The following is a 15,881-nucleotide window of genomic DNA, read 5'->3' on the forward strand; positions in this document are numbered from 1 at the left end:
ATTGTCATGCTAATAGGAAACACCTTAGTTAGACGATTGAACCATCAAGGGGAGGCATACATACATTAATTTTTTAGAGCCAGACAAAACTGAGGGAACAGACAACAAATATACAGAGAACATTCTGAAAGTCCACCAATGCCTCTACTTTCTCAGAAGACTAAGGAAATTTGGCATGTCAGCTACGACTCTCACCAACTTTTACAGATGCACCATAGAAAGCATTCTTTCTGATTGTATCACAGCTTGGTATGGCTCCTGCTCTGCCCAAGACCGCAAGGAACTACAAAAATGTAGCCCAATCCATCACGCAAACCAGCCTCCCAACCATTGACTCTGTCTACACTTCCCGCTGCCTCAGCAAAGCAAGCAGCATAACTAAGGACCCCACGCACCCCGGACATTCTCTCTTCCACCTTCTTCCGTCAGGAAAAAGATACAAAAATCTGAGGTCATGTACCAACTGGCTCAAGAACAGCTTCTTCCCTGCTGCCATCAGACTTTTGAATGGACTTACTTTGCATTAAGTTGATCTTTCACTACACCCTAGCTATGACTGTAGCACTACATTCTGCACTCTCTCGTTTCCTTCTCTATGAATGGTATGCTCTGTCTGTATAGCGTGCAAGAAACAATACTTTTCACTGTATGCTAATACATGTGACAATAATAAATCAAATTAAATGGAAAAATAGTAGAAATGCCAACACTCGGGGATGCAGGCAGGCAGATTCCACCCAATAGCCTGGATACCGGTTCTAGCTAGCAGACAAGAAGCAAGAGTGCAGAAACCTTTGTGGAGGTAGTTAAAACCATATCTTTGCTGAACCAAGAAGAGATGTTTCCCAGAATAACTCCTCAATCGTGTACAATGTGGTAATTATAAGTCGGCAGTTCAATAGATCTATTAAAGATGATGTTGTTTGGGAAGAGGGAAGTCCGGAAAGAGTTTAGATCTCTTAAATAAACTTTGGATCAAAAAGGGTAATTTCTACATAAGCTGTGTGGGTGGGTTTAGTAGTTCCTGTATGTAACTATCTTGAATCATCATAGTCCTGTTTGTGCATGTGTCTTTTCTTTCTTGTAATAAATAGTCTTCAATAAGTGTTATATTACGACTAGGTTGGTTACTTTCTCACTGTTTCTTCCACGTGACTCCTCACACCATTCCTGTAAACAAAATGAAACATCTCCATGAACCAGTGCTCCAAGTTGGGATACAGATAACATCAGCCGGGTTCATGACATTAGATAGATTTTTGATTGGTAAGGGAGTCAAGCATTACAGAGAGAGAGGGGCCGTAGGTAGGAAAGTAGAGCGAAGGCCACAATCTTATTGAGCCGGCTCGAGGGGCTGAATGGCCCACGCTGCTCCTATTTCTAATGCTCTTAAAGTTGCCAATCATCTAAATGAAGACCATTAAGACATGAAGGTCAATGCTGGATTCAAAAGGTTATCAAATGTATCTCCTATGATCATGAGCACAAAGTTAAAAATGAAAATGTCACAATCTATTTTACTTATTTCACTAATTAACCATGGCTACTCTTTATATAGTTTCACTGAAAAAGAAATGGATACTTCAACTTTCCAACAGAGGTCATTTTTAAAACAAACTTTCAATGGTAGTTTAGCTCCAGTCTTATTTCAACAAACAGCGCATGTAAATTAAATTACTCCCTCAGCAGCGTCCCACTTTCAGATCTAATAGCACCTCATGTAAACTAGACTTGCAAGCATGCAAACACACTTGTTCTCTGAGAAGAAAAAATAAATTTCAGCAGCTAAAACAAGGCTTCTAAATCCTGTCTATAAAAAGAAGTTGCTGAAAGCTATGATTACCGAATGTTTAAACTGAACATTCCACTTTACCAGTGGGTGAGATTTTATTAATGTTCCTTTCAGATGCTGTTTAGGCTCACAATGAGGGTGGATGCAAGCTCCAATTAGTCCAGATTAAATCACAAAATACCCTTTGTCAGCTTCTTGCAATGGAATCCTGATGCAAATGAATTGAGTGGGCCTAAACATGAGAATTTTGCAGGAATGCAATCATATTAGTGTTCTTCCAACCTGTTAAAAAAAAGAAGTGCATTCAGCTGTCAATCTGATTACATTCAAGAATTTATCTTTCCATTCCTGCTAGGACCCTGAGCACAAATGCTTTCTCTGCAAACGTGTTGAATGAATACTTTGGGGGCTCAAGTTCAATCACCTCTCGGGACAGGCATGGGATTACGATCTGCACCCACTGATCACAATGGAGGCAGCGTGCCAACTCTGTGCTGCCCGCATATTTCAATCATTTCAGTGTCCAGCCACTGATAGCCACGCTGCAGGTTAACTGGACACATCAACAGAGGGGGGGGGAAGATACTTGTGACTGGCTAACACCACTTAAAGGGATTGCTTACAACTAACCTGAACCTCGTAATGAGAAAGGGCGTTGTAACTGACACACACGCACGCAATCTGCCACATCATCAGCAAATAGTTCTTGTTATATTTCAATGTAATGTTTCCAAGCTCGTGGATGATACAAAGTGAGGCAGGAATGTGTTGTTGTGAGTAAGATATAAAATAGTTCCAGGAGGATTTGGACAGACTTAATGAGTGGGCAACAACCCGGCTAATGGAATATAAGGTGCTTTTCTCCTGTTTGCACTCTAAGTGCTCTCGCCAGAGGGAAAACCGGAATATTTCCTGCTGGTGTTAGCAGTGCCTGTCAGGTGGGATTCACCCACCTTTAGTATTTTTAAAATTCATTCATGGGACATGGGCGTCGCTGGCTGGCCAGCCAGCATTTATTGCCCATCCCTAGTTGCCCTTGAGAAGGTGGTGGTGAGCTGCCTTCTTGAAACACTGCAGTCGATGTTCTGTGGGTTGACCCACAATGCCATTAGTGTGGGAATTCCAGGATTTTGATCCAGCGACTGCGAAAGAACGGCGATATATTTCCAAGTCAGGATGGTGAGTGGCTCGGAGGGGAACTTTCAGGTGGGGGTGTTCCCATTTATCTGCTGCCCTTGTCCTTCTAGTATGTAAAAATATGTATAGCGCAAAACACACCAACCACCCAGCTTCACAGAGATTCAGAGATAGGCCAGAACAGTCATGGCAACCCCCACTAACAACGGGAGCAGCCCCAACCCCTCAGGACAGAGGGGCATCCTCCCCCCACTACTAAACGAACAGGTCACTCTCCCTGCCCCCACCCCACAAACTTGAGGGTGACCCTTCCCCCCACCCAACAAGAGAGACACTCCGAGATGAGGTCCCCTCAGGCTCTGCCCTCCTTAGGCCTCGTTCAGGCCCTGCCCCTTGGCAATACCAACCTTGCACTGCTACCCGGCACCCTGGCACTGACAGTCTGGCCTGGTGCCTTGGACTCTAGGGAGAGGGGTTGCGAGGTAAGTGCTTTGCCCATGTGCCCCTCTGCCACCACCGAACTGCAGAGGGAGGGCCCCCAAGGGGGAATTAGGTGGGCTCAGGGAGAGGGGGGAAGTGGTTGACCTCAGGACTCTCCCCTGGGATGGGGGTCTTATGACTCGACTCGCCCTTCTAGCCCTGGGAGTAGTGGAGATCATTCTTAGCATGAAGATCTCAGGCAACTTTCTGTTCAAAGTCTTCATTCTTGTCTGTGTACTGTGAAACTTTGAAGTGGCCTGGTCACTTCAATATCCATGTTCCCTGGACAAGTGGCTGCATGCAGTCTAAGTTGTGGTTTATCCAGGTCAAGCATAAACTCCCTGCTCTCATACTCTATGGTCAGAACGTTACGTCCATTCGCACCGGTGGGATTTTCCCTTCCCGCTGCAGTGAACGGAGATTTGGCTGAGTGTCAAACTCTCCGACCTCGCTGCAGCGGGAATGTGGCGTGAGCAGTCGGCAAGATCGCACCCTATGCCTCGGTCAATAACGGAAAGGATAAATACCATATGCCTTCTTTACCATCTTCTCTATCTCTCGTGACATTTGGACATTACAACCAATTAAATACTTCCACAGTTTTAATGTTGAATAAATAAAAGTAAAGCAGGAGACTGTTAAGGAAAACAGGCCAGCTTCTTAACTGCTCCAACCTGTAGCCTACTGTCACCTCATTTGTTAGCTTATTGGCAATTTTAAATAATTTAACTGACAAAACTAAGTATTGATCATTTGGAACTGAATTCTGATGTTAGAATATTTACACTCTCAGCAAGTGCCTTGGATATCAAATCTTTGTCTACTTTAAACAAAAAAATTACTGGTCACTAACCGAATCATACCAAAAACCTGGGGGTTGGATCCGGGATCATATTGAATTGTGTATTGAATTTATATTGAAAAATGGGAGCAACATCAACACATCTCTGCGCCTAAAACCCAACATTAAAAGTAGCCTCTTTCTGAGGAGAACGGTGATAAACACCTTGGAGTGTGCCACGTACCATCACCAAAAGCAGGTAAAATATGCACAAAACCTTGTCAATAGCAAAGGGGTCATTGTACCTGACTTTGCTTCCCTGCACCTTAGAATGATGTCCTGTTTATTCTGTATCAGAACTTAGATTCCACTTAAAGTCTGCCAACCCCAGCCCTTTTACTCCATGGAGAATCTTTCTTTGCTCCTCTTCTCAATTTGAGGGAGGCAATAGCCTAGTGGTATTATCACTGGACTATTAATCCAGAAACTCAGTTAATGTTCTGGGGACCCAGTCTCAAATCCCACCTCAGCAGATGGTGGAATGTGAATTCAATAATAAAAAAAAATCTTGAATTAAGAATCGACTGATGACCATGAAAGCATTGTCGATTGTTGGAAAAACCCATCTGATTCACTAATGTCCTTTATGGAAGGAAATCTGTCACCCTTACCTGGTCTGACCTACTTGCGACTCCAGAGCACAGCAATGTGGTTGACTTTCAACTGCCCTCTGAACAAGGGCAACTAGGGTTGGGCTATAAATGCTGACCAGCCAGCAATGCCCATGTCCCATGAATTAATAAAAAAAAACCTCTCCTTGTATCCTCCCTCTGTACCCTGCTTGAGACTTTTCTCTGAATATGGCACACTGCTCTTGATCACGTGATCAGGATTTTTAGCACTATGTTCTTTTTGAGCAGGCGCATTAGATCCATGTCCTCAGCCCGAAGGACTTCAAATGCAGCCTGTTCTCGGTCTGCGAGCATGTGGAAACTCCTGAGGCCTATCGGGATGACAAGTTCTCCGACGCTTTAAGTCTCAATACCGTGACGATATCATAACCCCTAGAAACCGCTAATTAAATCAAAACTACTTATATGGAAGCAAGTCTTCCCATGTAAATGCATATGTATTTATTCGCAATGCACGATTTTCAGCCCCAATATGTAACATAAACAAAATGCAATGTAAGTAAATCTTTTATGTTGCCAGTGATGCGGCAAGGACCCAAAGAGAACAGGTTTTGTTCTTCCCAATTGCTCTAAAATAAAGCTACATCCCTAAGACAGAGTTGGCATGTTTTCTCACAGTCAATTTCCCCTATCCTCACTCATGTTAATTTGTTTAAAACCACAAAATGACACGGTTGTCCGTGCTAACTTCCCCTCCTGTTTCACCCACCCGCTAACTCTGCAGACTGTTAGGAAATAACTTTTGCACCTAGTTCCCAACTACTTTATAACAAAGTAGATCGTACATAAAATGAATAAATGATGTTTGAACCAGTTAGTGACAAAACTATTCTATTCACGACTGCTTAAAATAGGGTATAGCTGTATAATTTACCTGTGAAATGAAGCACTCATTATTAAGCAAAACAGAATCATCGTTTTAATGTTTTCATACTTATCTAAGACTGCATTCAATTTAAGTCTACATGGGACACACAAATCTTTCATGAAAAACTCTCCTGTCGAGAGCTGGGAACCCTGGCTTTTGAATAAAGAATTTCAAGTGATGCGTGAGAGGCAACACGTACGCACACAAGAAACACACACTAAATCCTGAGAGCACAAGACTGAGGGCTATGTTTAGTCCAAGCTATGAATCAGGCCAACAAAGTAGTCATCTGTCCCTGGAATTTCAACACTGCTTGATCCCAACTCCACCAAACTCCCACAACAGCTGATTATTTCCATTTAAGAGTTTTCATTATCGGGATTACCATCTCAGCCGGTCACGCCCGGTTTAGCTCGTGCTGCCCATATAAATGTTGGCGGAATATAGATAGTCTGTGGTGCCGATGCAAAGCAGAAACAGAGATGCTGCATAATTGCCAAACACTGCATTCTATGCATTCATTAAATAAATGTAACTGTATAAAACTTTAGTCCAGCCACATTTGGAATACTGCGTACAGTTCTGGTCGCCAGAAGGATGTGGAGGCTTTGGAGAGGGTACAGAAATGGTTTACCAGGATGCTAACTGGTTTGGAGAGTATTAGCTATGAGGACAGAATGGACAAACTTGGTTTGTTTTCACGTCAGAGGCTGAGTGGCAACATGATAGAAGTTTACAAAAGGTAATGAGAGGCATGGAGAGAATGAATGGTCAGCATCATTTTCCCCAGGGTAGAAACGTCAATTACTAGGGGGCATAGGTTTAAGATAAAAGGGAGAAAGTTTAAAGGAGATGTGAGAGGCAAGTTTTTTTTTTACACAAAGGGTGGAAAGTGCCTGGAATGCACTGCCAGAGGAAGTGGTAGAAGCAGAAACAATAGCAACGTTTAAGAGGCATCTTGACAGATACGTGAATAGGCAGGAATAGAGGGATATGGACCCCGTAGAGGCAAAGGTCTTTTGTTTAGGAAGGCGTCATGAGTCGGTGCAGGCTTGGTGGGCCGACGGGCCTGTTCCTGTGCTGTACTGCTCTTAGCTCTTGAAATCATACAAAGAAAACCCACAATTAAATGGACATAGATCCAATGTGCCTGCTCTAATGTTCGAACAGTCATAACAAATAATAATTAGGCTGACTGACAATCTAACAGATAAATCTTTGCTTCTGTAGGAAAGAGAAAACATAGAAAAATAGAAAATAGGATGAGTAGGCCATTCAGCCCTTCGAGCTTGTTCCACCATTCAATTTTATCATGGCTGATCATCCAACTCAATAGCCTGATCCTGCTTCCCCTCATATCCTTTGATCCCTTTCACCCCAAGAGCTTTATCTAACTCCTTCTTGAAAACTTCTTCCTTTGCCAGCCCACCCTCCTCATTCCGGGCCTGGGGGTCGAGAACTGCTCCCCGCGATGACTGCCAGCCGGCACCTGCCTCCTCAGGAGACTATGATGCAGTGGTAATGTCATTGGACTGGTAATCCAGATTCCCAGGCTAATGCTTTGGGGACTTATGGACATACGAACAAGGAGTAGGAGTAGGCCATTCGGCCCTCGAGCTTGCTTCATCATTTAATAAGATCACCCTGTCTACTCCCGATCATCCTCTTCCTTACCAAGAATCTATCCACCTCTGCCTCAAAAATGTAGAAAGACTCGGCTTCCACTGCTTTTGCAGGAAGAGAGTTCCTTCCGTTTTAAATGGACAACCCCTTATTGTTAAACAGCGACCTCTAATTCTGGATTCTCCCACAAGAGGAAACATCTTCTCCACATCCACCCTAGGAAGGCCCCTCAGGGTCTTATGCATTTCAATCAACATGGGTTCAAATCCCATCACGGCAGCTGGTGGAATTTGAATTCAGTTAATTTTAAAAATCTGAAACAAGTCTCGGTAATGGTGACCATGGGACAATCGTTGATTGCTATAGAAACCCATCTGGCTCACTATTTCCTGTCTTTAGGGCAGGAAATCTGCCATCCTTACCTTTCTGGCCTACATGTGAGTCTAGACCCACAGCAATGTGATTGACTCTTAACTGTCCTCTGGAATGACCCAGTAAGGGCAATTAAGATGAGCAACAAATGCTGGCTTTGCCATTGACACCCACATCCCGTCAAAAAACAAGTTATCAATCCATTGAATTGATCAATGAGAGCACTATTTTCAGTTCTGCTTGGCAGCTCAGAAAGATACATTGGCCTTGGAAAGGATAGTGTTGATTCACTGGAATGACACAGTCTCTAAAAGGGTTAGGTCATAAAGACAGGTTTTATAGACTAGGCTTTACTTCAGAAGAGGTGTTTAAACTGAGTGAAGGAATTGATGGCATCAGTTAAAAAAACTATTTCCTCTGGTGAGAACAGTCCGGAACTGGGACACAAGCTTAAAATTGCAGTTTGGCCATTCACAGAGTGATAGGAGGAAGTGCTTCTCCATACAAAGTATCATGGATACCTGGAGCTCTTCCCCCAAAAAGATATTGAGGCGAGTTCAGTTGAAAAATTCAAAAGGGAGTGTGACAGATTTTTGTTAGTCAAGGATGTAAATGGTTAAAGAACCAAGTCAGATCAATGGAATGAAGATATCGATCAGCCATGATATAATTAAATGGCAGAACAGGTTCAATCTGCTGAATGGCCTTCTCCTGTTACTATGACTGGGTCCAAAGACAAAGATGAAGCTGGATAGGCTGCTGTTGTACATCTCATCTGCTCTTCCTTTCCATTGACTTCAATGAGTCTGATCCGCAATGCCAAGTTTTGTACCTGGAGTGAAAGGTGCTTCCAGATCATGTTAGTCTTATTTAGAAACAGGAGGATGAAATGTTAATGATAATCTCATCATTTGCATCTACCAACTCCTCATTTTATTTTAAATGCAAACCAATGTCAAAATAAAAGCTACATATTTCATGATTGAAAACATCAAGGAAAGTGATCCAAGACCAGCTGTATCGCTGGGCAGATTGAGCATGGGTGGTCACCAATGAAAATCTGTAAGCCCAGTGACCATTTCGCATCCAAAACCCAGGTGAAGATAAACTGAATTTCTTCCCCCATTGAGTTTTGCTAAAATCCTCACCTTATAGAGCATATGGAGCCCTCTGGTGTGAACATTGCCTTTAATTCAGTTTGTTATGGAAGTTGAAATGCTTTGTTGTGGTATGCCTTTAAGTGGTTGTGGTTATGTTTTCTGTAAACATCACCAGAAGGAAATGATGCAATGCACCACATGATTCAGAGTTAAGGTGGGATTTTCCAGTCCTCTGTGGTGGGTTTTCCAGCAGCGGAGGTGGCTCGCCATCGGCCACCTGCGGGATCGTCCAGTCCCATCGAAGTCAATGGCCAATTGCATTGCTCACCAGCCACGTTGCCGGGGAACCCACTGCAGCTGTTCACCTTCCATGGGACCGGAAGATTCCCCCAACGGGAAGAGCCAGAATATTCCACCCTTAGTTTCAGTTTGTTCTGAGAAAGCTACCAACTTAGACATGTGCAAAAGTTCTTCAAATGTGTTATACTGCTCCCAACTTCTCAAATTCTTAATAAATACACCTACATATTTTTGTGCTAACCAATCCTCTATGCAAGGTTAGATGGTGTTTAACTACTAAATAATCACAGGAAGTAGTAAAATACAACATGGTGGCAATGGTGGCATCCAAACACATGATTCCACAGAGACTGGACTGGAACACCTACTAGTAAAGATACAGGGCTATGACTGAGATTCTGTATAAACCCGCTAATTGGATAGTCACATTTGAGCAGGTTGCCCAATCCAGCGAAGACATAAATGTGTCCATAGATTTACAGCTCGATCATGATGTCTGCCTAAACTAAAACCATTTCTCTCACGGAGTCTGTATCCTTCTATTCCCATCCTTTTCATGTATTCATCTAGTTGCCCCTTAAATGCCGCTATCATACCTGCTCCCATCACCTCCCAGGGCAGCGCGTTCCAGACATTCACCACCCTCTGTGTAAAAAGACTTGCCTCACACATCTCCTCTAAACTTTCCCCCATGCACCTCAAAACTATGTCCCCTAGTACTTGACTTTTCTACCCTAGGAAAGGGCATCTGACTATCCACTCTGTCAATGCCACTCATAATGATGTGCAGCACCATTGAATGGGAGGAAATTTGGAGTACACCAGCAATCTGCTCGTTATTGTTGCTGCTTGGAACATCTGGACCTTTATGGAAGGAGAGTGAGGTTGACTTGAGGAGGTGACAATTCAGTAGCAGGGCACCTGGGTAATTTTTGTTAGTCTGTTTCTAGCACAGGAACACTAAATTCAGGAATACTGTACCCTCTCTCCAGCATGACCAAAATCACCTCACAGCAAAAAGCAGAAAGTGAATTTAGTACTTACCCAATCTGTATGTGTCAGTATTTACATCAGATGGCAAACTTACCCACTAGACCACTGCGTCACGGAGAAATCAAATATCAAGTATTGCGGTGGAAAGGAACATCACTTTAGCTCTTTTCTTTGACTGGAAACTTAAAAGACAAGACACTGGGACATCAAAGTCTTTCAAAGGTTCAAAACTGGTAAATTTAAAGAGTCGGTTTTACACCAGCTATTTTATACTGCAGCTAATTTGCAGCAAGTTGTGCTGGAAGTTCGTTGCTTGGAGGTAACATTGCTCCTGAGGCGACACGTTGCAGATTTTATTTTGGTGCAGAGAAGGAGATGTGTGACACCAACTGTGCACCACAAACTTACCAATTTGGACACTTCATCATCCTCAAGTATTCCCAATGTCACAATACAGAGCAATTCATTGGTGCGAATTCTTCCAATTTCTATGTCAAACTCTAGATCTGGCGATGGGCATGATCCATTTTATTTTAAATGAGCTACCACCCACATTAAAATAACATAGCCCAGGATATCTAGGCTCAAAGGGCCTACAATGCACTTGTCCTGTTTGTTTTATATCCTTCCATCAATGGGCTTCTAGTTCACCCTGATGCAAAAATTGCAGAATAACTGCCGATTTGTCTCGGTTTAATATTTCCCATCGAGTGCGAGGCTACTTGGAGGAAGTGATCCTGCAACATTGGAGTGGAGGTAAGATTCCACAATGACTACAACCAATGAAATCTTAATTTTAAAATGTTAAATGTTAAAAAATTTAAAGGGAAATGATTGTCCTTTCTAACCAACCAGGCAGGGTGCACAATTCTGTACTCCCATTCACAGGTTTGTGTCAAATGGTAATTGTACTGTAGAAACAGAGTAATTGCAATTACTCTGGGGATGGCGCTGCTGCCTCACGGCTCCAGGGACCCAGGTTCAATTCCAGCCTTGGGTAACTGTCTGTGTGGAGTTCGCACGGGGCAGCACGGTGGCAGAGTGGTTTTAGCACTGCTGCCTCACAGCGCCAGGGACCCGGGTTCAATTCTGGCCTTGGGTGACAGTCTGTGTGGAATTTCCACATTCTCCCCGTGTCTGCGTGGGTTTCCTCCAGGCGCTCTGGTTTCCTCTCTCAGTCCAAAGATGTGCAGGTTAGGTTGATTGGCCATGCTAAATTGACCCTAGTGTCAGGGAAGTTAGCAGGGTAAATATGTCGGGTTACAGGAATAGGACCTGGGTGGGATTGTAGTCGGTGCAGGCTCGATGGGCCGAATGGCCTCCTTCTGCACGGCATGGATTCTATGTTTTCCTCATGTCTGCGTGGGTTTCCTTTGGGTGGCTTTGGTTTCCTCCCACAGTCCAAAGATGTGCGGATTAGGTGGATTGGCCATGCTAAATAGCCTCTTAGTGTTAGGGGAATGAACGGGATAAATATGTGGGGTTACGGGGATAGGGCATGGGTGAGATTGTTGTCAGTGAAGGCTCATTGGGCCAAATGACCTCCTTCTACACTGTAGCAATTCTATGATTCTACTTGCCAATGGATTCACATTCAATATTAAGGGTATTGAAACTAACTTAAGTCATTTCAAGGGAACTCCACTATCAGAATTTTATTATGTAACTCAGCACAGAAACTGACCCATGTCCCACAGCCGGAAAGACAACCTGCTTATTTCCCTTGCACCATTTTGATCGGGAATTTTTCCTTCTGTGTATGTTTTAATCAACAGACCAGATGTTATGAGTTTTAAATCGGCACTGAGCTTCAAATGCTGGGAATGCATAGCGACAATTCATTTTAATATGTAGATATTCCTGGAAATGCCACTGAACCCATGCTCCAAATTCCCAGCAGGCCTCAGGGTGTGTAAAGCTCCACATCAGGAGGTGAAAATTCTTAAAATCTACCCTGCAATATCCAGTAGATATCAGAACTGTAACAAAAACAATGGCCGAACCAAGATGATTGACCTTGGCTTACATTGCTGCAGAGGTTAAAAATGATCTTTAACAAGATGCTGTCAAATCATGTTTGAACATATGAATCTCAATGGGTGAAACATGAGGTGCTCAGTCAAGCTCAGATCCTGTGGTTTCTTCAAATGCTCCAACGCACGCACACACACACACCTCAGCCCGATCACAGAGACAGTGGGACTCAAATACCTTGGCTCAATTATCTCACACTTTTGCAATTGGAGGCTACAGTGGAAAAATGTGCCTTCAGTGAGTGCTGCAAATGGGGCAAAATGGAATGGTGAATAATTTTACCGCATTTAACCGGATTTCGGTTGGTCCACTTCTCTACAGAGATGGAAGGTAATATAGCCAAATTTGCAGATGACATTAAAATAGGTGTAATAGTAAGTTGCAATAGGGAAGTATGAAATTTACAAATGGATATAGATAGGTTAGGTGAGTGGGAGTTTAACATGGATAAGTGTGAGGTTATTATCCATTTTGATCAGAAAAATGGAAAGGCAACTTATTAACCAAATGGAGAGAGACTTTGGGGTGCTTCAGTGCAGAGGAGTCTGAGTGTCCTTATGCATGAGTTGCAGAAAACTGGTATGAAGGTAGAGCAGTTAATAAGGAAAGCAAATGGAATTTTGGCATTTACAGCGAAAGGAATAGAGTATAAAAATAAGGAAGTGTAGCTGCAATTATACAGTTTTGGTCCCCTTATTTGAGGAAGGATGTAGTGGCATTAGAGGCAGTTCAGAGGAGATTCCAGAGATAAAATGGATGGCACGGTGGTACAGTGGTTGGCACTGCTGCCTCACAGCGCCAGGGACCTGGGTTCAATTCCAGCCTTGGGTGACTGTGAGGTGTTTGAATGTTCTCCCCGTGTCTGCGTGGATTTCTTTCGGGTGCTCCGGTTTCCTCCCACAATCCAAAGATGTGCAGATTCGGTGGATTGGCAATGGTAAATTGCCCCTTCGTGTCCAAAGATGTAGGTTAGGGATTAGTGAGGTAAATGTGTGGGGTGAAGCGAATAGGGTGGGGGATGGGCCTGGGTAAGATGTCCTGTCAGAGCATCAGTGCAGACCCGATGGGAGAATGGCCTCCTTATGCACTGTCGGGATTCTATGATGGGTTTGTCTCATGAAGAGAAATTGAGCAGTTTCGGCCTATACTCTCTCGAGTTTAGAAGAATGAGAGGAAATCTAATCGAGGTGTACAAGATAATAGGGAATATTGACAAAATAGGTGTAGAGTGGAAGCTTCCTCTTGTGGGGCAATCTAGAATGAGAGGTCATGGTTCTAAAATAAGAGGTAGCAGATTTAAAACAGAGATGAGGAGAAACTACTTCTCTCAAAGGGTCGTGAATCTGTGGAATCTGTGAATACCGCAGAGGGCAGTGGTTGAAGGGTTATGGAGAATGGGCAGAAAAGTGGAGTTGAGGCCAAGACAAGATCAGCCATGATCATATTGAATGGGGAGCAGGCTCGAGCGGCTGAATTGTCTACTCCTGCTCCTAGTTCTTATGTTCTTTATTGGTCATCGTATCTAAAATTCTTTGTTATGTCACAAGCAGTAAGTTGCAATAAGGAAGTATGAAATTTACAAATGGATACAGATAGGTTAGGTGAGTGGGAGTTTAACATGGATAAGTGTGAGGTTATTATCCATTTTGATCAGAAAAATGGAAAGGCAACTTATTAACCAAATGGAGAGAGACTTTGGGGTGCTTCAGTGCAGAGGGGTCTGAGTGTCCTTATGCATGAGTTGCAGAAAACTGGTATGAAGGTAGAGCAGTTAATAAGGAAAGCAAATGGAATTTTGGCATTTACAGCTAAAGGAATAGAGTATAAAAATAAGGAAGTGTAGCTGCAATTATACAGTTTTGGTCCCCTTATTTGAGGAAGGATGTAGTGGCATTAGAGGCAGTTCAGAGGAAGTTCACTAGATTGATTCCAGAGATAAAATGGGTGGCACGGTGGTACAGTGGTTGGCACTGCTGCCTCACAGCGCCAGGGACCTGGGTTCAATTCTAGCCTTGGGTGACTGTGTGGTGTTTGAATGTTCTCCCCGTGTCTGCTTGGATTTCCTTCGGGTGCTCCGGAACTCCCGATTCTTAAGTAAATCATAATGTGGGGGGTCTGTTGCTCACCCTGATACCTGTAAATGGTTTAGTGGGAACATTGTGAAGCTGACTTCCGAGCAATGGTGATTAAACAGATCAGCATGGTATTGGAACCTTTCTCAAAGCACAATTGGAAAGATCAATTCATAAATCAGCTAAGGAAATGTGGACTGAGAGCAATGGATTTTATCTTGAGGGAGTCAAAAGATCAAAGAAAACATTTAATAACCCAACGTTGTCTGGATTATACACGTCATTATTTGTGAATATTGTATATCCTTCTTTCTTGCCTTTTATGCTCAGACGGTTAAATAAAAGCTACCTGGTATGCGAAGTGTTAACCTTCAATCTATCTAGTTTTTTTCTAAATAGCTGGCAGTTGACCCAATTTAAATAACTTGATGATAATTGACGGAACAAAATCAACTCTAGCGTAAAGATTTCATATTCCTGGCTTCCTCCATTGGAATTCTCCTTTGGTCTCCTAGCAACAGGACTGTCTGACATGACCTTCCTTCTAGTTTAATATCAATTTCCATAGACCCAGCACGTGGATTATGACATTTAATGAGTATTTAGTGCACAAAATGGTTCGCAAAAGCTGCATAAACCCGTAAAATAAGGATACATTCCAAGAATCACAGCTTCAAGGCATTTAATTGGCAATGATTCACGAGTCATTTCTCTGGCTGTGTCCATTAACCTGAGGAGTACAGGAAGAGGAAGATAATTAATGTCAGCAAAAATTTAAAAAAAACAAATGCTTCATACGTGCAGCAAAAAAAAATGAGATAGCTAGGCATCACGGATCTGCAGCTTTGACATTTTCTCCCTGATGTGTTTGCATAATAGCAAGCTGAATAGATAAGTGATATGCAGTTCAGTTCAAAGAGTAACTGGTTATGGAAAGCAATGCCTACTGTTCCTGCACTGTTAGGAATTAAACAGAAAGAAAAACTTGCATTTATATGGTACCTTTCACATCAGCAGGATGTTTTACAGCAATTAATTACTTTTGAAAGGCTGTCGCTCTCATTTCCAGCTAATTTATGCACAGCAAGATCCCACAAACAGCATCAAGATAAATGCCCAGTTACGCTCCTTTTCTATGAGACATAGATGTCGAACAGGACACCTCTTCAAATGATGCCAATGGATCGCTTCTGTCCAAACAGGCAGATGGAGCCTCAGTTCAACATTTCACTCAGAAGATAGCAGCACCTCCAACAATCCAGTGTTCTCGCAGTAAGGCACAGAGCGTTAGCCGAGGAATTGTGCTCAGGTCCTGGAGTGGGGCTTGAGCCTTCTTGACTCCAGAATTAAGACTGCAGCAATAGACCAGTGCTGACACGTGTATGCTCGTCTGAAGCCTTGTTCAGTTTTTTTTCCCATTAAAATCAGGCAGGGTGGGAAATGGATGCTAGATCAGCCAATGTTTGTCTGCAGGTCAGTGGGAAAGTGACCCCTACGTCAACAATCAAGATCAGGTTGGATAGACGGATGAGGAAAAAGGTTGAGATAACAGGGTCGGCAAATGTGATTCAAATTATTTGCTGATGGTAAACAGTGACAGGTTGGGCTGAATGGCCGGTTTCTCTGGTCTAACGTCT

The 15,881-nt window shown here is 43.1% G+C and overlaps 1 protein-coding gene across 1 annotated transcript in view; it reads right to left on the reverse strand.

The window, feature by feature from the left end:
- Nucleotides 1-15,881, reverse strand: part of vash2 (vasohibin 2) — a 146,730-nt gene that overhangs the window by 77,940 nt on the left and 52,909 nt on the right. Inside the window, exon 4 of the mRNA XM_078230553.1 lies at nt 14,900-14,974. Coding sequence (XP_078086679.1) covers nt 14,900-14,974 — 75 coding nt within the window. The remainder of the gene's footprint in view (nt 1-14,899; nt 14,975-15,881) is intronic.

Source organism: Mustelus asterias, chromosome 15 (genome assembly GCF_964213995.1).
Source record: "Mustelus asterias chromosome 15, sMusAst1.hap1.1, whole genome shotgun sequence".
NCBI lineage: Eukaryota > Metazoa > Chordata > Chondrichthyes > Carcharhiniformes > Triakidae > Mustelus > Mustelus asterias.